The sequence below is a fragment of the Mandrillus leucophaeus genome, unplaced genomic scaffold (genome assembly GCF_000951045.1).
Source record: "Mandrillus leucophaeus isolate KB7577 unplaced genomic scaffold, Mleu.le_1.0 Scaffold798, whole genome shotgun sequence".
Taxonomy (NCBI): Eukaryota; Metazoa; Chordata; class Mammalia; order Primates; family Cercopithecidae; genus Mandrillus; species Mandrillus leucophaeus.
Genome location: NW_012108674.1, coordinates 1,087,505 through 1,112,779, shown reverse-complemented (window position 1 = coordinate 1,112,779; position 25,275 = coordinate 1,087,505). Strand labels below are relative to the sequence as shown.

Below are 25,275 nucleotides of genomic sequence, written 5' to 3'. Positions count from 1 at the left end.
AACATTTTTATTCCTCTGAGCCACGCAGACTCAAAAAATTGATTTTTATTTCTTGACATGTGAATTAATCTTTTCCTCTTCTTTCACTTGACACAATTTCATTACAAGGTAGTATGGATATTTTTCTTTTTGCCATTTTAGTGGGATAGTAGCGAGCCAGCATATGCATGCCACCAAGAATTTTGTTAAAGTGATTGCTTTGTCTAGTTGAAGTTTTTATAGATTTTAAAAGGGCTATTGCATCAGTTAAGTAATACATTTAGCGTGTTAAAGAATGAATAATAAGGTCTGATTATTTATTTTTTTTCCAAAAGCTGTTTTGTTATTATCTTGGTGGAGTCTGGAATCTGGCTGTGGAATTTATTTTGTTTGCATTGTCATGACTGCCATGATGCTGTCTTTGCAGTTCTAAATTAAAATTGCATTACTGCTGTTGCAGTTTTGTTTTCAGAATAATCTGAAAACCTTCATCTTATATACATGGTTGGTTTTGGGGAAAAATAATTTCAATACTTGATCTTGTAAAAGTTAGTTTTGTTATCTCTTGAAAAATTGAGTTTCAACAGTCCTGCAAACTATGTACTTGGCTTTGAGGCTGATCTCTTCTATTAAATTTTTTTTAAAAAATTGCATTGGTGTGTCTGTTGTAAGGTGACAACTATTTGATTGGTTTTATTCATTGACTTTATTTAGAAAGTGTGTGGCTTGCTGTGAAGCATGATTTGTAAATTTAGTTTACTGATGGCAAACATGATTGAAGACATTCAGGTAGAAAGTCACCTTAAAACAGCTGTTGTGTGTAGGCTGACCAAAGTTATTTGAAAAGTGCTAATGTTGATGTTTTTTAATATGATAGGTTAAGGGACCATTTGTATGTATATGTGCATTTGTTCACCAACTATATCATGCTGGCCAAAATATGATCTGTAGTATGAATTAGGTTAATATGGTTGTTAGCTTTTTTTTTAGAGAATGTGGATGATGTACATTTCTGAAAATTAGTTAAATTTACATAGCCATTGATAGGAGGTATGTTGGTCTGGTTTTGATTGTTGGTGAATAATAGGTGCTTCTCTGTAGAGTTGTGCACAGGTGTGCAGTAAAGCAAGATACTGGTGTTTAAATGTATTGTTTCTTGGTATCTTCCTTTTGTATGTCTTATGTAGTTGGTGAGGTTACATACGTGGAGCTCTTTAAGGATGCGGAAGGAAAATCAAGGGTAAGTGCTGTGGGCAATAATCTGCTTGAGGTTTAAAAGTTCCTCAGCAGTTTACTTTTTGTATAATACTTGTACCAGTTTTTGGAAACTTAAGTTTCATTTTGTTTTACTTTATTATACAAGATTTGAGGCTCTATACCAGCAAGTCTGACACTTATACAAACCTCGCTGCCTGGAAGGGATGGGTTTTGTAAACACTCAAAAAGGGCATTCACTTTTCCAATGCTCTAAGGTAATACTTCTTCTTAGCCAATAAGATTTTAGCATAGGATTTTTTTGTTGTATTTTGATGTCTTCAAGGATACTTTAAAAGTCACTGAATTGATAATATTCCTGAGTTTTTTGAGGGGACTATAGCTTAAAGGTGTTAGTTCAGAATGTATTTTTGAAATTTTACTGAAAAGCTCAATTTGGTAGCCTGCAGGACTACATAAGAGGCAGTGCTCTGACCAATTGGTATGAATGACATTTACGATTACATTGACATAGAAGGAATTGGTTGATAGTATATTTTGATTTTTAGCAACAAGAATGCAATATACTGAAGAATACAATGGAAAACTCTTAGCAATGTTTAATTATGTTAGTAAAACCAGCTGGGTGCATGATGAATAAAAACTTTGTCATTACATTCAAATGGGACTTTGAATGGCAATCACAGGGAATTATTTTTTAAAATAACTCTCCAAATCAATTTATTACTAGTTTATAGGTGATTTTTACATACTTCCGACTGGGTGCTGTTAAATGTGCAGCCAGTTTTAATCTAATAGAGAACTTGTTAAAAATAAAATTAATATTCACTATTTTGATTTTAATAGAATTGAAAAATATGTCATAGATAATACATCTTTTGAAAATATTTGTAACTATAGAAGGATAGGTATATTGGAGCCTTTAGTTATTTCGTTGAATTACTGTTGATTTAATTTGTGCAGTGACATTAGTTTTAACTTAATGAAAAGTCACCTAAAAGTAAAAACTGTGCTCCAAGGTTGTTACATATTAGATTCTACTATTTTTAATAGATACATTAAAAACTTAGAGAAAATTTGTGGTCCCTCGCCTATTGTGTTCTGGAGATATAAAAGGTGAAGTGATTCTACCATATTATTAATTGCCTTAATGATTGAAATGTTAGAACTGATTATTCATGTACTGATCTAAAACTTTTTTTCTTTTGCATATTTTGACAAATCTACCTGGATATAGGGTTGTGGGTAAGAAATTTTTTCTTCGAGTATCTTAAATTAAATTAAACTTTGGAAAAAAATTAGCACGTAAACATTTCCTATAAATTTTTTCCCTGTTAAGTGTGGTTGAATTCAAAGATGAAGAATTTGTAAAGAAAGCCCTAGAAACTATGAACAAATATGATCTTAGTGGAAGACCCCTAAATATTAAAGAGGTAAGATTTCTTATATTTAGAATTTAAACATTTGACTATAAAGACATACTTTCCTTGGATTTTCAATTTGGTAATATGTTTGCCTGACTACAACTTTTTTTAAAGCATAGGTGTTTATTAAAGCATTATATATTGATGATAGTTTTACTTGTACATGATTTTATATTTGCTTTTAAGCAGTTATCCTATATACTTGATTTGTTCCAAGTTGTTAAAAATAAAAGCACATAATTTTTATAAATTTGAGGACCTAGAAATTCAAAGGGAATAAACTTTAGGTGCTGAGTTTATTTGGTACAGACATTTTCAATTTTTAGATTTTGTTATTTAATTTGAGAAATATAACATCCTTGTAATTGATAATTAAAGGTCACTTGATGCAAATATGTTACGGATTTGAATAAAATTGATATTCACTTTTTATCAGAGTTACTTGGAAACTACTAGATTAAAATTTAAGAAAAAATTATAACTCTATTAGTGAAATTTATAACTAGAAGTTGGAATCCCCTAAAATGGGCATGTCTTTTCTTTGTACAAAATTGTAGCAGTGTAAATAGGTAGACAAAAAATGACTAGAAGATACAAACAAAACATTTACAGTTTAACCTTGAGAATGATTGGCTTGAATATCCCTCATCTTCATGGGTTCCTTTATTTTGTATTGTTAATCTTAGTAGTTTGATTACAGACCTGTTACATACATATACTTGCTAAAATCTGTTAAAAGAGATAAATAGTGTAACTTTGGGACCCTGAAGATTTTGTACTAATACTGATGCTAATCATTGGTTGTAGAGCAGTACTGTCAACATTTAATTGTATACTATTTAATTGTACAGTAATGATTTGGTTCCTGGCTTTATCACTTTCTAGTGGGTGTCTGGACATGCTACTTAATTCTCTAAACTGAAGTGATTGTAGTAGTACTACTGATAATAGAGACATACCTTGGAGCTATTGCAGGTTTGGTTCCAGACTACTGCAGTAAAGCAAATAAAACAGTAAAGTGTGTCACATATATGTTTTGGTTTTGCAGTACCCATAAAAGTTACGTTTATACTATACTATATTCTATTTAAAGCAATAGCATTATGTCTAAAAGCACAATATACATGCCTTAATTAAAAAATGCTTTATTGCTGAAAATGCTAGTGATCATTTGAGCTTTCATTGTAATCTTTTTGCTGGTGGAGAGTGTTGCCTCAGTGCTAATGGCTGCTGACTGATCAGGGTGGTGGTTGCTAAAGTTTGGGGTGGCTGTCATGATTTCTTAAAATAAGAACAGTGAAGTTTGCTGTATCAATTGACTCTTCCTTTCATAAAAGATTTCTCTGAAGCATGTTATGCTGTTTGATAACATTTTACCCATGGTAGAACTTCCTTCAAAATTGAAGTCAATCCTCTCAAACCTGCTGCTGCTTTATCAACTAAATTTATGTAATATTCTAAATCCTTTGTTGCCATTTCAACAGTGTTCATAGTATATTCACCAGGTGTAGATTCCATCTCAAGAAATGACTTTCTTTGCTCATACGAGAAGCAACTCCTAATTTGTTTAGGTTTTATCATGAGGTTGCAGCAATTTAGTCACATCTGCAGGATCCACTTCTAGTTCTAGTTTTCTTGCTCTTTCAGTTATGTTCACCATTTAAGTCTTGAAGCCCTAAAGTCATCCATTGGGATTAGAATCCATTTATTCTAAACTCCTGTTAGTATTGATATTTTGGCCTTATGAATCACAGATATTCTTAATAACATCTAGAATGGTGCATTCTTTTCAGAAGGTTTTTAGTTTACTTTGCCCAGATCTATCAGAGGAATCACTGTCTATGACAGCAGTAGCCTTATGAATTACATTTCTTAAATAATGAGACTTGAAAGTTAAAATTATTTCTTGATTCATGGGTTACAGAATGGATATTGTGTTAATAGGCCTGCAAACAATATTAGTCTTCTTGTATATCTTCTTTTGCACTCTTGGGTGACAAGTACATTGTCAATGAGCAGTAATATTTTGAAAGGATTTTTTTTTTTTTGAGCAAGAGGTCTCAACAGTGGGCTTAAAATATTCAGCCAACTATTCTATAAACAGATGTGCTGTCATCCAGGCTTTGTTATTTCATTTATAGAGCACAGACAGAGTAGATTTAGCCTAATTATTAAGGGCCCTAGGATTTTCAGAATGGTAAATGAGCATTGACTTCAAGTCAACTTAAGGTTATCAGTTGCGTTAGCCCCTAATAGAAGAGTCAGTGTGCCCTTTGAAGCTTTGAAGCCAAACACTGACTTCTCCCTTCTAACTCTGAAAGTCCTAGATAGCATCTTCTTTCTATAGAAGACTGTTTCATCTACACTGAAAATCGATTGTTTAATGTAGCCATCTCATCAATGATCTTAGCTAGGTCTTCTGGATAACTTGCTGCAGCTTCTACATCAGCACTTGCTGCTTCACTTGTACTTTTATGTTATAGAGATGGCTTCTTTCCTTAAATCTCATGAACCAGCTTCAAACTTTTCTTCTGCAACTTTCTCACCTCTCTCAGCCTTCATAGAATTGAAGAGAGTTAAGGCCTTACTCTGGATTAGGCTTTGGCTTAAGGGAATGATAAGGCTGCTTTGATCTTCTGTTAAACCACCGAAACTTTCAGACCACTGAAATGTTGTAAGCACAAACAAGTGAAGTATCTTAATAGTTCAAGAAGCATCTTTTCTGTTGTGTTATCCTTCTTCCCCAAAAGTAACAAGTATCTTAAATTTTGTGTTTTTACCTGTTTTTGAAACAGCATTAAGGCTGTTTCACTTTCTCATCATTCATGTGTTCACTGGAGTAGCACTTTAAGTTTCCTTCAGGCCAGGCTTTTCACCCGTCTGAACTTTTGACATGCCTTCCTCACTAAGCTTAATCATGTCTAGCTTTTGATTTAAAGTGAGAGACTTGCAACTCTTTCTTTTACTTGAACACTTAGATGCCATGTTAGGATTATTAATTGACCTAATTTCAATATTATTGTGTCTCGGAATAGGGAGGCCTGAGGCGAAGGAGAGAGATGGGGAACGGCTGGTGGGTGGAGCAGTCAGAACATTTATTGATTAAGTTCTCTGTTTTATTTAGGCATAGTTGATGGTGCACCAAAACAATTAAAACATCAAAGATCACTAATCACAGATCACCATGACAGATAATAATGAAGAAGGTTGAGATATTGCATGAATTACCAAAATGTGATACAGAGACACAAAGTGAGCACATGTTGGGGAAATGGTGCTGATAGGCTTGCTGGATACGGGGTTGTCACAGACTTTCAGTTTACAACAAGTGCAATATCTGCAAAGCGCAGTAAAGTGAAGCACAATAAAACGAAATGTGCTTTTATTTACCCAATAGGATTTTTTATGAGGATTAAATGAGATACATGGTAAAAAGCTCTGGCATCAGAGAACCTCTCTAACTCAGGGTAAATTACTTAAACTTTCTCCTTTGTTTTCGTATTACTAAGATGGGAGTAATAATAGCACCTACCTTGTAGTGCTATCAGGACTCGAAGAGTTAATATATGTAAACCATTTAGTGTTGGCTATTTATTATACTTGTGGTATTACCATTATACAAAGCACTAAGCACAGTGCTCAAGATATTTTAACTACATAATAAATGTTAGCTGTAGTAATAATGATTGTTATTCCTGTCCAAGAGTCTCTTGTTCCTGAGTGTGAGGTAATAGCTTGAGATTAAAGGCCATGCTACCAACATATAACATGTATCCCAGATCCCTTTATTTGAGTTTGCTTCCAAATTATTCTAGTCCTGTTTATGTCTGGGGGTTTATTATTTAAAAAGTTATTAGCAGGAATGTATAGAAAAATTTTGACTGTTGTGATTTGTGTCACTTTTTTTAAAAAAAAAGCTTGGAATTAAAATAATGGCAAAAACTGCATTTACTTTTGCACGGAGCTGACAATTTTCTGTTTTCTGTTTTCTATTTCTCTTCAAAGGAATAGTACTACAGATTCTTAGTGTCTTTTCTTTTATTGGAAAAAAAAGTTTGTTGGATGCTAACTATCAAAGCCATGTTATTGTGTTCTTTTAAGTTTCAGCATACTGTAGATCCTCAGCAATATTTCAGAGACCCTGCAGTTATATAATCCAAGTTGAAAGAGGATGCCACCATTTTTAACTTTTTTTAAGAGAAAAAAAAAAGGCTAAATTTGGCCCAGCTAAATGATGAGGGATTTATTCAGTTGACTTTTTTGGATTAATGTCACTTTGGCAGTCCCTTTCCTGGGATATCTGATTTATAGAGGTGTGGGTGGAATGAATGCTTAGAACTGCTACTGAGGAAAGTCAAAGGAAGGTGTATTTCCAATGTTCCTTAACAGACTTTAGAATTACATTTTTTGTTTCATTTAATTAAATGCAGAATAGTAGCAGTTATAAACTGCTACTGTAGGCCCTCCAAAAGCAATAGCAGTCAGTAACCAGCAGACTGACAGCAAGGGGAAAAGAAGAGTAGAAGTCGTGTTATATAGTAGGTGGTTTGTTTTATATACGTTCTATTTTATATATGTTTTATATATGCATGCATGTATTGTATGTGTGTATATTTCTGTCATATATATATGTGTATAAAAGACAGATCAGTACAGCAATACATCTTGTTAATGTTACAAGCACAGACAACCGAAATAGCTTACTATACTAGTTCAGGAAACATCTTCTCTTCTGAGTTATCTTTCTTCCCCATGGGTAGCCACTATCCTAAATTATGTATTTTTACCTCTTTTTGAATCCTCGGACCTAAAGAATTTATTATTTATTAACATGTTTTGAAGTATTCTTTGATACATTTTTTTTCTTTTGTAATCCTTTTTATTCCTTCGTAGTGAAGAAGTATGTTGGAAGCCAGAATGGTTTTATTATTTCATCTACCTTTTCACCTTTTATTCTCCATCCATCCTAGAGAATTTACTAAAGTCACCCAACTTCCTTTTTATTAGTACTGTATTCCCAGACTGAGGCCAGCAAAGTAGATTTGGTGGTTGCCTTTACACTTCATCTTAGCCTAAAGATGGAGAAGTGATGATGATGATTGCCTTTAACATAATCATTTGGCATTGCAGATGATAGTCTATCAGTGTGTTTATGTGGTTTTTGTTTATTCATTTTAGTTTTTTAGTATTGCACCTACTGGGGTGAGTGTGAGAAGGACATTTATGTTTGTGTGAGTGCATGTGTGTGTGCGTGTTTGGTTTTGTTTAAAGGGTAGGGTGTTTCTCTTACAAAATTAATGAACCTAACAAAAAAACAATGTTTAATGTAATTTCTCACTTGGACATTTAGCCTTCCTTTATCTCTCCCCTCCTCCATCTCAGGTTATAATCATTGTTGAAGAAGGTAAGAGTTTAGAAGGTGGGTAATTGTATTTTGTTCAGGAATAAAATTTACAGATTACAATCGACCATCCTGTCCTCTACCCTAGTATTTGGGTTTTATAACAGTCTGTTCCACTATTGAAAAGCTTTGAATTAGTCTGAGTTTGGCATTCCATTGGGCATCCAGTAGTGAGAATTCACCAATCCTACATTTTGGAAAGAAAAGTCACAGTGAGTACTTCGCTCTTCTTTGAGTTAATTGTATGTGTACTTGTACCCTAGTGTGAGAGCAAAATTAAACTAATTTCAAGTTCTTAAGTGGCTTTAGTGATTGGAAAAAAATATTTAACTGGCATCTCTAGAGGCTGAAATCTTTTGTCTATCCACAGGTTTTTATGGGACTCAATTCTTTGGATGAGAAAAAAAGCTCACTCTTCAAGAGGGTCAATAATTTGAGTCAGAAGGGATAGCTACTGTAGAATTTAAGTCGTTATTTTAATTATATAGAACTGATGTATTTAGTGGAATTTAACATTCAATGTGTGTTACAGGATCCTGATGGAGAAAATGCTCGTAGGGCATTGCAGCGAACAGGAGGATCATTTCCAGGAGGACATGTCCCTGATATGGGATCAGGGTTGATGAATTTACCACCTTCCATTCTCAATAATCCAAACATTCCTCCTGAAGTCATCAGTAATTTGCAGGCCGGTAGACTTGGTTCCACAATTTTTGTTGCCAATGTAAGTTCAAGCTTTAGTGTAAAACTTGTCATTCAGATAGATAGATAATTTGATTAAATAAATGTGTTATAGGTTTATAAAACATTTTGCTTATTTTTATTTATTTTTTATTTTTAACTAAAGTAAGTGAAACAGTAATTATTGTAAACTCAAAATCAGTTGACGTATATACATGCGTATATATATATACACACACACACACACACACACAGACACACAAGGTTAGAGTTTAAATACAACTATTTGGATTTTTTAAACACAGAACTGTGCAATTTATACACATTCAAGCAGTTCTTGAAATTATATGTGTTTTGGTTTATATTGGTAAATGGATTTCTTTTTTGTAGCCTTGATATTTGTGAATATGCATGCCATAGTTGGTTTGTCATTTGTTCTAAGCATTTGAAAGTCAGTGAAAACAATACTTTTCAAAATCTGGATTTCTCTTGGTAAAAATAGATGTGCAAGTTTCAAATGTAAAAAACAGGTTTGAGCAGTTTGAGAGATGATTTTGGAAATTAAAAAAAGGATAAGGAACAATGTAGATATAGCTTAAATGATTTTAAACAACTGAAGATGTTTTTAAATTTGAACATTATCGATATATTGTTGAACTGGAATTATAGTTCTTTATGGTTTTAAGAGTTTAGAAAAGATTAGTTTGTATTTGCACATGGGGAGAGGGATTTATTAGGTATGTAACGATACAATTTTATGTTAAGCTTGACTTCAAAGTTGGTTGGAAGAAGCTAAAGGAAGTGTTCAGCATAGCTGGAACTGTGAAGCGGGCAGATATTAAAGAAGACAAAGACGGCAAGAGCAGAGGAATGGGCACTGTCACTTTTGAGCAAGCAATTGAAGCAGTTCAAGCAATTTGTATCCTGATTTACATTTCAGCATTGGTTATGAGGTTGAAGAAGCATAATACCACCTTTTTTTTTTGGCGGGGGTAATTGAATTTAAGGTTGCCTGGCTTAGAGATGTGTGTTAGACTTTAGTCTCCAGCAAATAAAACCCTTACTAGGTCTAAGTATTAAAGTCACTCTTAAAACTTGAATTAACCCTATTGTACAGGGCTGATAATGAAGTTTTTTCTTTTCTCTCTTCCTACTGCAATTAATTGTATACATGCATTTAACAATTGTGTAATCCATTGTATATTAATGAATTTACTTTAAGCGAAGCCTTACAAGTTTACTTTTTTCAATGGTTGAATTAAAAATACCTCTTATTGATGAAATAAAACCATAAAGCAAAGAATTGAATATTTTTTTGAGTAAAGTTTTTGAGTGGCTAATACCAATAAGTATTAAAGATGTTAATTAAAATATCAGAGATAGTTGGACTGTAAGATTATTAAAAATTAGTTTGTGTTCTGTTATAATTTTATAGTTATCTTAACTGGCTTTCCTTGACTGAACCAACAGCTATGTTCAATGGGCAGTTTTTATTTGATAGACCTATGCATGTGAAAATGGTGAGTTCCTGTATATCACTTCAACTTCCAACCTCTTCAAATCTTTTATTGGCTCTCTTCTACATTACAGTTCTTTCTGGTAATATGTTAACCATATTATAAACTTTCTCACAATTAGGATGACAAGTCTGTTCCTCATGAAGAGTACCGTTCACATGATAGTAAAACACCACAATTACCACGTAAGTAAAAGCTATTATGAGAAACAACATAGGGTTTTTTGGGTTTGTTTTATTATATGCTAAGCAAAACTTTGTTTTTGTGCCTACATCGTAGTTTCTCACAATTTGGGATTAGTTTGGAGTTATGAAGATAGTTTGGCGCTGTTGATTAGGAAGACTGTTGTGTGCCATTTTTGTTTTCTTTTTGGTAACTTTTCCTGACTGATCAGCAATACATTCTAAAATGTTTGGTAAATGTATACACTTGAAGGAAAAAAAGTCCTCTCTAATTTCGCCTTTCTAATCTGTGGGTAACCTCATTATAACATTTTTGTGTATTTTCTTCCAGCCTTCTATGTATATTTTTTACATAGTTGGGAACAAAAATAATTTTGAATTATTTTTTGTTTAACATTAGAGTACAAGCATTTTCTCATGTTGAAAATTATTTTCAAATATTTTTATTGGTAGTATAATAGTCTAACATATAGATGTTCCATAACTGTTTCGCTGTTCTGTATTTTAGGTGTTTTAACTTTTATTTCCTTTTGAGTAACCACAGAGTAACACATGCCTTTTTGTTCACAAATCTTTGTAATGTTTTTGGGTACTTCCTTCAAACAGATATTCTGAAGTAGATTTACAGTTCTCATGGGTTAGTATTATCAAATTGTTTTCCAAATGACTATAACAGTGTAATATACTCATTGTATTATGTGTCTCAGTGCCTCCTTTGAAAAGTGGGGATAATAATGGTGTCTACTTCATGGGGTTGACATGAGTATTACGTGAATTAATATATGTAAAGCACTTAGAATCGTTTTGCATAAACACTCAGTAAATATTAGCTATTGTTTTTACTATTTCACTGCATCTTCTCTGGTTTTTAAAGTATTCTTATAAGAAATCTTAAATATACAGACAAAAGTAAAATTACTCATATAGTTATCATATGCCATATTTGTTGTAGATTTTTTTCTTTAAAATAAATAAAATTTTACAGGTAAAATGGAGCTTCCCCATCTCCCTTGCCCATCTTTCAACTTATGCCTTACCTAGAGGAAACAACTTATGGATAGAGTATTTATCATTTAGGTTTTAATAATTTGACTGCACATTTGTACATCCATAAACATAGGGAATTGTTTTGTTGGATTTAAAATTTTGTTTGAGTGATATCATAATGTATTATGTAACTTGCTTTTTTGTTTAAAATTATTTTTGAGATTCATTTATGTTGATAGATGTAACTCTAGTTTCTTCATTTTAACTGCTGATACCACATTTTGTACATTTTTCTGTTTTTTAGATTATTTTAAATTTTAGTCATTGTGTGTTAAGTTGGAAAGTATTTGCTCTTTTTTATCAGAATTATATGTTCTCTTTATATTTGCTAGAAATTATGTGTAAAACTGGCTTTCATCTGTTGTTTCTGGGAAGTTTTTAACTATTGATGGCTTATATTTTCTATCGTTTTTTGAGTCAATTTTTGTAATTTCTATTTTTCTAAGGATTTTTTCTATTTTTGTTCATTTTCAAATATTTTGGCATAAAATTATCTCTTAAGTTTTTGCTACATCTGTGGTTCTGTTTTAAAAATTCTGAATGTTTACAATTTTTATTTTTTCTTGGTTAATTTTGTTAGAAATTTGTCAGTTTTAATGGTGTATTCAAATAACTGAATTTGAATGTTTTGTATTTTTAATTTCTGCTCTTAGCCTTATTATTTTTTTCCTTCTCTTTATTGGGGTTTAGTTTGTTTTTGTCCTAACTCCTTAAGTTGAATGCTTACTTCAAATTGGTAGCTTTTCCTTTCTAATATAAGCAGTTATGACTATAAAGTTACTACATGGGTTTTGCTATGGAGCATTTTTATGATGGGTCAGTTTTTAGAGTATTTAAAAATTACCATTATGGGCTGGGCATGGTGGCTCACACCTGTAATCCCAGCACTTTGGGAGGCTGAGGCGGGTGGATCACTTGAGATAAGGAGTTTGAGATCAGCCTGGCCAACATGGCAAAACCCTGTCGCCACTAAAAATACAAAAAAAAAGTAGCCAGGCACGGTGGCGCATGCCTGTAGTCTCAGCTACTCAGGAAACTAAGGCAGGAGAATTGCTTGAACCTGGGAGGCAGAGGTTACAGTGAGCTGAGATTGTGCCACTGCACTCCAGCCTGGGTGACAGAGGGAGACTCTGTCTAAAAAAAAAAAAAAAAAAAAAAAAAAATCACCATTATGATTTCTTATTGAGCCATGTATTATTTGAAAATAGAAGTTTTCAATTTCCAAATGTATGAGGTTTTTTTTTTTCTTTGTACTTTTTCATTTCAATGTAGTCAGAGAACATGGTTTATATGTGAGTGTGATTCTTTGGAATTAATTTGGACTTATGGATGGCCTACCCTATGGCACATTTTTCTTAGTATTCTGGGTATAGTTGGTGAGTGCAGTGATCTGTATATGTTAATCAAATCAAGTTTGTTAATCATTTTAATTGTCTTAGATCCTTACTAATAATTTTTTCTGCTGTAACACTGTTTATTTTATTATCTTATGTGTCTAGTAAAATTGCCCAGTAGAATAGTGGATTTGTCTACTTTTTCTTGTTTTTACTTAGATATTTTTAAGCTAGCTTAGTAGGTACATCTAGATTAGAGTTGATATATTTTCCTAGTGAATCAAAAATTTTATAGGGTGATTTTTTTCTCTAGTAATTACTTTGAGTCTTTGGTCTAATTTTAATGTAAGTATGGCAGCTTTATTTTGTTTTGTACTTGCCTGGCACATTTTTCCTATTTTTTTTACTGTTTTAGGCACACCCCTTATAAACGGTGTTATTGCTGGGCTTAGATAGACTTTTTAAAAAACTCACTTTGATAGTTTTTTGGCCCATGAAATTGAAGAGTTCAGTTTCTTCACATGTATTGGTTCATTTGGATTAATTTCCATTATATTATTTTGTGTCTTATTTTTCTGTCTTACAAATACTTATTTTTCTCCTATCGTGGATTGTTCTGGATATTTTAGTATTTCTATGAAGCCTGAAGTTAATATAATTATTCTTTTATGTAATAGTAGACTGACCTTTCGATGCAGTCACTTTCCTACTGTATTATACTATCATTGCTCAGCGTTTTAGTTCTGTATTATTAGTTCTGTACTATTTTTTTTTTCTGTCCTGCAAATTAGACAATGTTATTTACCATTTTCTTGTGTCATCACTCCTCTGCTTTTATGAACTCTGGCACTGATTTTTTTCCTCTGAAGCATGAATGTTAGAAACTCTTTTAAGTGAGGATCTTTTATTTATAAATTCTCTCAATTTTGGTTTTTAAATGTCTTCAAAGATAGTTTAACTTGTTGTATAGTTTAAGATTGATAATTATTTTCTCTAAGCACTTTGAAAGTATTCTACAGTCTTCATGTTTACACTGTTGCTATTAAAGTCAGCTATTTGTTGAATCGTCCTTTCTTTATAAGTAATCTGTCCTTGTAGCTGATTTTAAGACTTTGGTCTCTGTTGTGCAGTTTGACAACAAAGACCCAAGTTTTAAAATCAGCTCCATGTCATTATGGAAGTAACCTAAGGTCTCAAAAATTTCCTCTTTTATGGATAATAGATGTGGAAACACTTAAGGTGCCATTAAATACAAATAAATATTTATATCAATGAGAAAACTAGGTAATGTAATATTTGCCTTATTCAGTGTTATACTTTCATGGTTATTGACTTTTTAGTTTGATTTGAGCCATTTAAAAAGTAATTATGAAATTTTAAGTGGGTCTACGAATTTGGACAAGATGCTCATTTTCAGATATGTGTGCCGTATATAAGGTGATAAGATATTACTCAAAATCCTCTAGGTATTTTATTATTCCTTTCAGTGCACCTTTAAGTGGGGTATAAGGTGTACTTTATAGTATATCATGTTTTATTTCATAAAACACTTCTCATTAATAAATGGTTTTATAGTCAGGCTTCAGTGTGCTACTTTCTAGATAAAAACAAGAACCAGTGCTCTTATTTGAAAATTTGCAGAAATTGTAGAGATATTACTACAGGTATATAGCTCTTTAAAAAAGTTTATTGCCAATTAGTTAATCATATATGGATCTTGGTAATAATTGTTCTCATTTTTGTTTTAGGTGGTCTTGGAGGCATTGGGATGGGACTTGGTCCGGGTGGACAGCCTATTAGTGCCAGCCAGTTGAACATAGGTGGAGTAATGGGAAATTTAGGTCCAGGTGGTGAGTATTCTAACTTTTTTTTTTCTTTTTAAATGATACATATGCTAGTTAATAAAGCCTCCATTGATGTGGTCTGTAATAATGTTTAAAGGACTCTAATTAATAGTTAGATATTTATGATGTCACTTGATTCTGAAAAAGGGATGAAACCTCGAGCACAGCTGACATGAAAGAGATAGGCAGAAGTCGGGAGAGTTTCTTTGGGGCCAGCTGTGTTGTAGCTAGCCTTTTAGCACTTTGGATTTTGAAATGTCTTTAAGGCAGAAGGAGAATATATCATGTATGTACAGTATTTATGGAGTAGCTGAAATGCTACCATATCATAGGCAACTGAAGTTTGTTTATCCAGTTGGGAAGGTAGCTTTTCAGTTAGTTAGTTGGCTGCTTACCTGGAAGAACTCTCAGTTCATTTTTAGACACTGGTTTTTAAACTTTGATGTTAGGACCCTTTTATATCTTAAAATTTGTTGAGAACCCAAAAATGCTTTGTTTATTTAGTTATAATTACCAGTATTTACTGTATTATAAATGAAAAATTAGAAATTAAAAAAATTACATATTAAAAAATGATAAACTCATTACATGGTAAACTCAAAAGCTTTAAGAAAATAAACTGTTTTACAATGCAAAAAAGAAATTGGTGAGGAGAGTGGCATTGTTTTACCTTTCCACACATCTTTTTAATGTTTGACTTAATATTGCTGTTATATCTGTTTCTGCATTTAGTTTTTTGTGATATTGTATATCATATAGTCTTTGGAAAATGACACCTTAAACTCAAGAAAGTGAGGGTAAAACGTCAAATAATGTCTTAGTGGTGTTTGGTGACTTAAGTAGTTTTGACCTATTGAACCCTAAAGAGTCCCTGGACCATACTTCGTGAATTACTGGTTTAATTGATGGACTAATAAATGCTATCAGATTCCTATTTTTGTCGAGATGCTGTAGTCACACTTTAAATTATGAGGCTCATTATCATAATCATTCTCATCCAAACAAGTTTCCTCCCTTAGCCTTAGACTTTCACACCTACCTACCCTCTCCTAAATCATACTATTTATATTTTTAAAATTTTTACTGCTCCTTTTAACTGCCATGTTTAGAGAGTCCTTACATTCTGGCCTGATCTCTAAATCTGCTGTAATGATATTTGTGTGTCTATGCTGGAAAAAAATCATTGATAGTAATATTTCTGTGTTTATTGTGGAAAAAAAGTGAATGATTACCTAGTTCTAGATATTCTCTAACTGAATGTTGTGGGGTTACTAGTGAATTTTGCTTTCTTGTCTAATAAATGTTCAAAGAGACCTTTTTGAAGACTCATGATTAGGCAGCTGCTATGGCATAGCACTTTAAACCATGCCTCCTATACCTTACTGCTTCTCTAGTGTTTCGTTGTGGTTATACCAGTGGTATCTATTTTGCTATAATGCATTGTATCATCTTTTAGTCATAAAAGTAAAATATACTTAAAGTACATACTGTGTATTTTATTTGAGGTATGGGAATGGATGGTCCAGGTTTTGGAGGAATGAATAGAATTGGAGGAGGTATGTATAAAGATTTGTTTTTTTGTATGTACCCATCACCATTTTTAATAAACTAGAAACTGTGTTGAGAATTCCATGAAAAAAAAAAAGTCATGGTTTATTGTTGGCTCATGTTGTAAAGGCTGCTAGCAGAAATTGAGCCTGGTACATACTTAAAGGAAGGTGATGTGTTAAGAAGTAGCTGCACAAGGTAGGGTGGATGTAGAGCTTACTGGTGAGACTTAACATTTACAAAGTGTACCTTTCAGCTACATCACTGACAATCGGATCTCAAAATTAATCTTTATTCCATAGGAATAGGGTTTGGTGGTCTGGAAGCGATGAATAGCATGGGAGGATTTGGAGGAGTTGGCCGAATGGGAGGTAGGTAAATGTATGCAGTGGGAAGTGTGGGCACATTTAGTTTTCCCTATTATTAAAGTTTCCCCCCTATAACTTAGGAATGGGTGCTAAAAATGTCTTCGGAAGGCATGTAGGCACTAGGAGATAAGGACAGGCCTGGTGGGAATGGGGATAATATGTGTGGCATGTGAGGTAAATTGGGTAAATGACAGACTGTTTTGTTTTTGTGACTTATGCTGTCTTTCTATAATTTAGATACTTTCCTGAATGTTTTCGTCCTGCATTGATATATTTGAAAAAGGTTAATTTGTTGCACAATTTTTTCAGAGTTGTACCGTGGTGCCATGACTAGTAGCATGGAGCGAGATTTTGGACGTGGTGATATTGGAATAAATCGAGGCTTTGGAGATTCCTTTGGTAGACTTGGTAGGGCTGGCTGCATACTTCTTTTCTTTTTGTAGGCTATAATTTTTGAAATTTGGTTTCTCTTTTTTTGTGAAAAATCAGAAAATCATAATGTTTTATACAACTAATACTGAAGAAAACACTTTAAAGATTTTAATATGCTAGCTCTCTTTTTCAACATCTTACATATTTGAACTCTATTTTCAGAAGACTTTATGCTTTTCAATTATTGTAAATCAGAGCACATAGTACCTTGGGAATTTTAAAGTATGATTATTTAAATTAATTAGTATATTATCTTTCCATCCTTGTTTAGGCAGTGCAATGATTGGAGGGTTTGCAGGAAGAATAGGAGCTTCTAACATGGGTCCAGTAGGATCTGGAATAAGTAGGTTTAAATTTTACTAGAATTTATTCAGTAATATTTGAGTGCTTGCAAAGACTTTGCAAGAGTAGTTATTGTAGTATAGTAATACTTTGTTCTTATATGTTAATGTGTCTTGCTATAATTTGAGAAATCTTGATAATTGAGTGAAGCCTTTCTGTTTGGTTATTGTTTGAAATTTCTAAATTAACTGTTTGAATTTTACTTCTTTGATATTTCTAAACTGTGTGTTAACAGCCAATCCAGGAACCTTCTTTCCAACTAGGGAATCTGGGGATTTCTCTGATCATGTGTCAGGAACAAGTTTTGCTTTAGCACCAACTTTGTTTCCTTTCTTATTTTCTATAATAGCTATTAGTGACTAGCTTATTTTGCTTGTAAACATCTATGTCTTTTGGTAAATGCAGATATAACACTCTTAGGCATCTCCTGAGCTTGAGTCAGGCTAAGGTTGAAAGAGGTACTTATTTCTTTTCCTCTTGAACCTTTCCCGTAATAGCATCAAGAGTAGTTGCAACACTGGGGAATGTCGAATCTCCCATCTGTCCATTTCCACTACTACCTTTTAGGTCTTACATTAAGCCTGAATACATGGAGTATTTATTATTATTTTTTTAACCTCTTTTGCTTACTGGGACATGTCTGTGAGCTCTCCATACTTTATTGACTTCCTTTAATTGATGAAATTTCACAAACAACATACAACCTATTTAAACTATTCTAAGAGTAAATTCTGAAGTCCTGTCAGCTGAAGACATCTACTTCCATTGTATCTTGCTCCTCATTTTATTCTTCCTTCCATCATCTTTTAGCCTCAGCCATTTCTTGTTAGTCCTAACTTCCGTACCTTCCTCTTTTATCTCAGTGTCTGTACTTCTGTTTCCCTGATTTTATATTGGTTATTCACAAAAAGCCAATTTGAGGGTGATGTTGATTTTTAGAATTTCCATGTTTGGGGATATTACGTACAAGACAAAAGGTTTGATAATGAGTAAGATGGGAGTAAGTGAAAAGGACAGGAAATCGAGTCAGTGCATAAGAATGACGTAGGTATGAGTTCGGAGCTAAATTCTTAAGCTCTGGCTAACGGGGAGTGATAGCATTTTTTGTTCCCTTGACAAGTTCTGAATAATATTGAGATTAAAAGTTATGTTTTGCTATGATTATTGAATTACCATGAGAATAAAAACTGGGAAACAGAGGTGAAGATGCTGAGGTGAAAGATAAGGTAGGAAAGGAATATTTGTAGGAGAGTACGGTGAGAGCGGCTTGAGTGCTAGAGTTGTAATAATTTGAATTTATCTCTGTGTATCTTTACTCTAGCAATTATTATGCTTGATATTGGAAAATAAAAATAAGGATAAGAACAACTGTCATGTTATTGGGAAGCAGTGATTGGTAGAGGATTTATATGTTTATATATTTAATGATCAGAATATAATTTTATACAGTTATATATGTATAATATATTTATACAGTGGCTAGAATTTCTCAGCTAACTAAATATATACTGAAGCAAATTCTGTTCTTTGGAAAGTTATGTTATCTGTATGAAAATAATTTTATGTTTGTATATTATTTAATTATATAAACAAATTAATTTTCCCCCTTCTTTCTCAAAAATGATCATCTCCTCTTCTTTTCCTCCTTTCTCCTCTTCTCCTTTTCCTTATGTTTTTGAAACAAAAACACAAAATTCCCAAATCCCCCTGTCCTTTCTTGAAAATCCAGGTGGTGGAATGGGTGGCATGAACAGTGTGACTGGAGGAATGGGGATGGGACTGGACCGGATGAGTTCCAGCTTTGATAGAATGGGACCAGGTATAGGAGCTATACTGGAAAGGAGCATCGATATGGATCGAGGATTTTTATCGGGTCCAATGGGAAGCGGAATGAGAGAGAGAATAGGCTCCAAAGGCAACCAGATATTTGTCAGAAATGTAAGCAAATAAATATTAAGGATAATTGAAATTCTTTTTTTTCTTGTATATGTGTTACTAATACCTCTTTTCATTCTAGCTACCTTTTGACTTGACTTGGCAGAAACTAAAAGAGAAATTCAGTCAGTGTGGTAAGTATGCAAATGACTGCAGATATGTTGATATTGATTATGGAGGAAAATTGGTTTTAAACTTTTATACGCTGTGTTTAGACCTTTGCCTGTCCAGATGCCTATTCCTGGATAGTCTTGATAGTGGGCCAGGTCTAATTCCACTTCAAATAAATGAATTATTTCACTATCTTTTGACTTAGAACAGTGCTGTTACTACTAGGTAATAACAAGGTTTAGGTAACAAGGTTTAGGATATATCATATTATTGTTTTTCTGTTAATAAAGATAGGACTTGTTTTATTACCTCATTTTAAAAAGATTAATTGTTTGCATTAAAATTTTTTTTCTCGTGAGAAACATTAAGTGGTATATTTATTTCCTTGTTTATAGTATAGTGCCACTGCACTATATATAGTGCTTTGTCAGCATAACCAACTGAGATGCTGATGTCCAATTGATAAGGGAGTTAATAGGTGAGACCCATTCTACATACACTGTATTCCTTCCCAACACTGGAAACCTAGGTGGTAGCATACAACCCACTGCCAGGAATGCCTTGGACATGGGTACATTTTGGTTGCCCTTCTTATTCTTTTATAAACTGTTCTTAACCATAATGATACTACTTATACAACCTTAATGTGTTCCATAAGTCTGTGGAAGATTAGGTGGTTTATTACTTTTAAAAAAGAACTTTTTATATACCATACTTACTTTTGTTACAAAATATCTTAATTGACTAAATTCTCACTTTTTGTTTCTTTTGCAATAATGGGAGAATTCATGTGAGTGTTATAAAGTAAAATATTTTTTGCTAGTATTAATATTTTTCTGCTATTGCATGGAATCTCAGAGACTGTAGTCACAATAGGAAGTTACATAAGGTAACATATATATAATTTCTGAGGTCAGGTAGCATATAGATAATTTGTGAGGTCTTGAAGGAATAGGTTTAATGTTCTGTCACAAAATAACCTTTGTGGCCGCTACAGAGATAATATTATCTCATATTTCTTTATGTCTACTCCTTTGTAGCTTTTATTTATATTAATAGTTATTTGTTCAAGTTTTCTTCCATCCTACATGGAAACTCTTGAAGGCAAGAACTGTCTTTTTATCTTAGCTCCTTTTGTTGCCTCTGTACATATAGTAAGAGTTTATGAAAAGTTTATAAGTTAAGCATTCTGGGTAGATGTTCATTTATTCAGTAATTTATTCATTAAATCCACAAACATATTTTTGGCAGTCTGCTAGGCACTGGAATTTTGAAGGTGAAAAAAGTCAGATGCCCTCAAAGAACATACAACATGAATTTGTCTAGGATATTCTGTTGACTCTCTTTCTTGATCATCCTTTTATTTTGCACTAATCAAAAATTCAAGAAAAAGTTGTTGAAAACAAGTTAACTGGTTGATAGTCACCATTAAGAGAAAGCAAAATAGTAAAGTGGCATTGAGGTATTGGTCTTTGCAGGAGTGAGAAGATCTACCAGAATGAGTAAGCAGTGTCTGGCAGCAGTGTCTGGCCATGAATCCTGTAGACTACAGAGGAAAGAATGTATATAGGGTCTTAGTGAAATACATCAAATGACAAGCAGTGGCAGCAAGTATAATCTCTGTTGATGTTGTTTCAGTGAAAAAAAATCTCCAAATGAGATATGACATTATGTTAAAAGTAGAAATGAAACTTAGCAAGATAAAGAGAAAAGCAGGACAAAGAAATGACAATGAAAAGGTGACCAATGTTGAGTTGACTGTTCTTTATTCTTTGTAGTCTGCTTTCCTTTCGAGGTTAGATATGAGCAAGGCTTGCAGCAAACTTCAAGTCTTTGGTGGGCTTCTGGTTGGAGTGGCCTGATGACCTGAGGACATCAGCAATTGCAAGACATTTTTTGAATGGAAAAAGCATTCTAATCTACATAGAAAATTTTTACAGTATTTTAGCCATATAAAATAATGGTTAAATTATTATTCTTTGCTTTGCTATTTTAACTCTATCCTTATAATCCTTTTTTGATTATAATTATATTTTAAGATTAATGATTTTTTGTTTTATCAATTCTTTTGTAAAAGTCTCTGACTCTTAGATTTTATATTAAGATAATACCATATTTACACAATTCCCTATATCTCCCTTATTTTTAACCTTGAACTACATTGATGGGAAAGAAAGTTATAATAATACAGAATTAAGTGTCCAGCTATTGACAACTATACAAATTATCTAGCTAGTATGAACTGAACCATCCATTTTTCTGCCATGTCACTTATTTATAAATCTTTTTCTTAGTATGAGACATTTCTGTTTAACATGCTGCAAGCCAGTAATGGCCTCTTGGGCAGTAAAAGGCAGTCTTCTGTTGTTATTCTTCTTCTTGTAAGCCCAAAGAGAGTAAGTATATTCTCTTGCTTGCTTCTTAGTAAAAATCTAGTAGTACTCCATGCATCGCCCATAAACAATGTCTGTCAGTAAAGGGTACCACTGGCAACCCCTCTGCTTATAAATTATCTCTAGTGATTAACTGTTTTCGATGGAGTAATTACAAAGGCTGAGTAAATGTTATTTTATGGGTTATATTACCCTCAATAGAACATTTTCTCAACCTTCGTAATTTAGAAAAGATTGCTTTCATATCTTTCCAAATATAACAAGATGAGAAGTAAGTGAATGTAACTGCTATTTTCTAATTCCATCAAGCCCCTGAAGGTAATGTTTTTGACCCTAGCTGGTAAGATAGATGTCTTCCTGTAGCAAAAGAGATCTTTCTTTTTATCTTGCCTTGTATAATTCCTCAGAGAGATGCATTTTCAAAAAGGCTCAGTATAAATAAATTAACCTATTTAGTATTGGACCCCACATCATTTCAGTTTGTACTAATGGGGTCAAATGGGCATAGTCTTTTAAATGTGCTCCCATGTCATCTGTATACTTTAGCTGCATTCTGGCCTTCTGGATCAGTATGATGCAAGACTATAACATTTTAGAACTTCAGCACAAGGAAAACCCATTTTCAGTTATTCTTGCTATAAACCATATAAACAGATATAACTTTGTTCCACAGATTTCCATTATGTAGTATTTCTACATCAGTATGCTTGTTAACTGCATGGAAAATGAAGGCTTATGGTAGATTTTATTGATTAAAGTACTTGCTGCTTCAAGCATTTTGAGTGGACTTTAGAATAACTTAAGAGTAAAAATGCAGTAATAGTACAAATGATATATGATGAGCATTCATTGATAGGCACTATCTTTCGTTTGTAAAGAAACAACAGAAAACTTTGCTTTTCTATTCCTTATATCCTTATTATGTTTTCTTATGGTAGAATGTCTGATTTTCCTTTTTTCATCCATGGTTGTGTTAACAGCTTCATGTAGGCAGTAGATTTTATTGAACATTCTTTAATTTGGTCTATTTTTACATGTGTTTTTTTTACCAGCATATCCCAAAATATACCCCACAAGATGTCAATAGGCTGGGTTAAATAAAACAGAAAGGTTTCTTTTACTGTGGGACGAATCTTTTTATTACTAGTATATGTAACAGCAATATGTTTGATTATTCTGTGATATTGATTTCTCGTGGCATACTATTCTGTCCTGTGCTGTTGCCAAAATAGCAGTCCTGTTTTTGTTTTCTTGGAATCGCACAAGATTATTAGATATTTAACTTAGTTGAGGACGTTCTCAGAGCATATAAAAAGTCAGGCAGGTCTGATTTTAATCAGCTATTTGAAACTAATTTTTTTCTCCTGAATTATTTATCTTTAGAAAAGAAAATATTTTAGTTGCTGTTTTTATAGGATCAGGAAGAAACTTAGAAAATTTATAACTGTTTTTGGTTCTGTCCTGCTGGGATTCTTTTTGGGGGAGCAGTCTAACCATGAAACAAATATTTATGGGCTACTGTCCATATAGCTTGAACATCAGAACTGTAAGAAAGTTCAAGTATCTTAGCTGAGGGATCTTGTCAACTAGAAAATTTTTTAGGTCATTGCGAGGTCAGGAATTTGGAGGTCTGAGTGCTGATTTCTAAACTGAAAGAGACAATTTAAGAGAAACACAAAGAAGAGAAACTGTCCCGAAAGATTGAGAGACAGATTATGCAAGAAATAGTGACATATTTTCCATTGAGGTTTTGAAGACGATTTCTTGCTTAGGTGAACTTTACTATTGCTAATAAACCTATGATGGGATACTTAAGAAAAACTACATTTTTAGGTAAAAATTAGGGTAAGGAAGAACCTTTAACCTTAAAAGTCCTTGAAAATCCTCCACAGTTCTTTTCAAAATAACTGTAAGGTGCTGTCCTTTACTAAGAGCTTCTTTAATTAAACTTGCTTTTTTTCAGGTACCAGCATTCAAGATATTAAGAGGACTCTGGAAATTGTGCTGCATTTATCTTTAAATTGTTTTAAAATGTGTTTTCCAGTTTCATTTTATGATGCTTATTAGAAAGTGTGATTGCTCTGTTTTTGCTTTTTTTCCCCATTTCGTTCCGGTTGTGGGCTGAATATTATTTGGATCTACTTTAACTATTATCATGTGATTTCTCTGAAGATTAGCCTATTTTATAACTTTTCAGAACACATTTAAAGACTATCTGGCATGTGTAACAAGATACTGGTTTTGTTTCAGTATAACATGTATTATCTTAGACCATTTAATTAGTGTTTAGTAGGTGAGCAGTTGACTACCAGTTGGTTTTCAAAAAGAAATGCAGTAATAGAGAGTGGATGAAAAAGTGAAAGTATAAAGTAGTCCATCATGTTATAGGTAAGATATCAAGATTTCCACAGAAAAAAATCTTCCTTATGGATTGATATTAAAATTTGATCTTACCTTCTGGAAAGGACTTATGCAGTTTTTTGACAGGCCCTCTTGTTTTTACCTTTCTCCTTTTTTTCCTCCTCCCTTTATAGAGCTAAATATGTCTGGCTGTCTGATTTGGTTGCCAGACTAAAATTAGCCCATAGTGATCTGGCAACTATAATATTTAAAGTCTTCTAACTTGATTTGTTTTGACATGTACATCTAGTGGGGAGGGAAATATTTTGGTAAGTAGTCACACCCTAAATTTATGACCTGTTTGGATTGAGTGACCATGTATTCCAGTTTGCCTGGGGATAGTCTCACTTTACATCTGTTACTTATGTGTAATTATTGATAACTCCCCTTTTACTCTCAAAAGTGTTCTGTTGTAGTGATGAATTCTTGTGGCCACTTTGTATTTTGATAAGTGGTATTGATTTACTTCAGATACCAGTCTCTAGAGTTAGCAATGATATAACTACATAAGGACAGGTTTCTGGTTTTCTTCCTCTTTCCTGAAGCTTCTCTGAGATTCTCCTTGACATCACTGTTTTTACCTTTATTGATTTAAATCTATGCTATCTTTTCCCGTGACTATTTCTGTAGCATATTTGGTGCCATTCTTAGACTTTGAGCTCAAATTGTGGTATTGAATAAATGGCTTTCGCACTGTGGTTGCAAAGCAGAATTAGTGGGGCCCTTTGTAGCCTGATAGAAATTAGATTTCTGGTCAGTTGCACTTGTTTGCAGGGCATAAAGGAGTGAAATGAGGATAAAAGGGAAGGAAGAGAGAGATTAGGGAGACTGGGCAGCAAGCAACCATTTATTCTAAAAATAATTTTGTTTAAATGTGTAAGTTTGTCATAGGGCATGGTGAGTTGGTGGCATTTTGTGCTAGCTTGACTTATTGCTTATACAATTAACCTCAGTAATTAGGGATTTAACATAAATAAAATACATTAAATCCTAGGAAAATCTTTCCTGATTCCAATTTTGTGTATTCTAATATGTATATATTTATTAGTTGATATGAATTGTATTTTACTCCAAATATAATGCTTATATTATTTGTTATTTTAAAAAATGATGTTTTTAATC

At 32.9% G+C, this 25,275-nt stretch overlaps 1 protein-coding gene across 3 annotated transcripts in view; it reads left to right on the top strand.

Annotated features, from left to right (window-relative positions):
* The window catches only part of MYEF2 (myelin expression factor 2), a 38,994-nt gene that overhangs the window by 10,025 nt on the left and 3,694 nt on the right, over window positions 1–25,275 (top strand). For 2 of the 3 annotated variants that reach the window (XM_011967282.1, XM_011967281.1), the window contains exons 3-16: window positions 1,167–1,219; window positions 2,432–2,439; window positions 2,534–2,627; window positions 8,552–8,743; window positions 9,466–9,619; window positions 10,171–10,220; window positions 10,339–10,402; window positions 14,529–14,630; window positions 16,130–16,180; window positions 16,475–16,543; window positions 16,850–16,948; window positions 17,244–17,315; window positions 19,044–19,252; window positions 19,332–19,383. In XM_011967282.1, the coding sequence (XP_011822672.1) occupies window positions 1,167–1,219; window positions 2,432–2,439; window positions 2,534–2,627; window positions 8,552–8,743; window positions 9,466–9,619; window positions 10,171–10,220; window positions 10,339–10,402; window positions 14,529–14,630; window positions 16,130–16,180; window positions 16,475–16,543; window positions 16,850–16,948; window positions 17,244–17,315; window positions 19,044–19,252; window positions 19,332–19,383 (1,269 nt within the window). The remainder of the gene's footprint in view (window positions 1–1,166; window positions 1,220–2,431; window positions 2,440–2,533; window positions 2,628–8,551; window positions 8,744–9,465; window positions 9,620–10,170; window positions 10,221–10,338; window positions 10,403–14,528; window positions 14,631–16,129; window positions 16,181–16,474; window positions 16,544–16,849; window positions 16,949–17,243; window positions 17,316–19,043; window positions 19,253–19,331; window positions 19,384–25,275) is intronic. The other variant, XM_011967283.1, reaches the window with a different exon arrangement.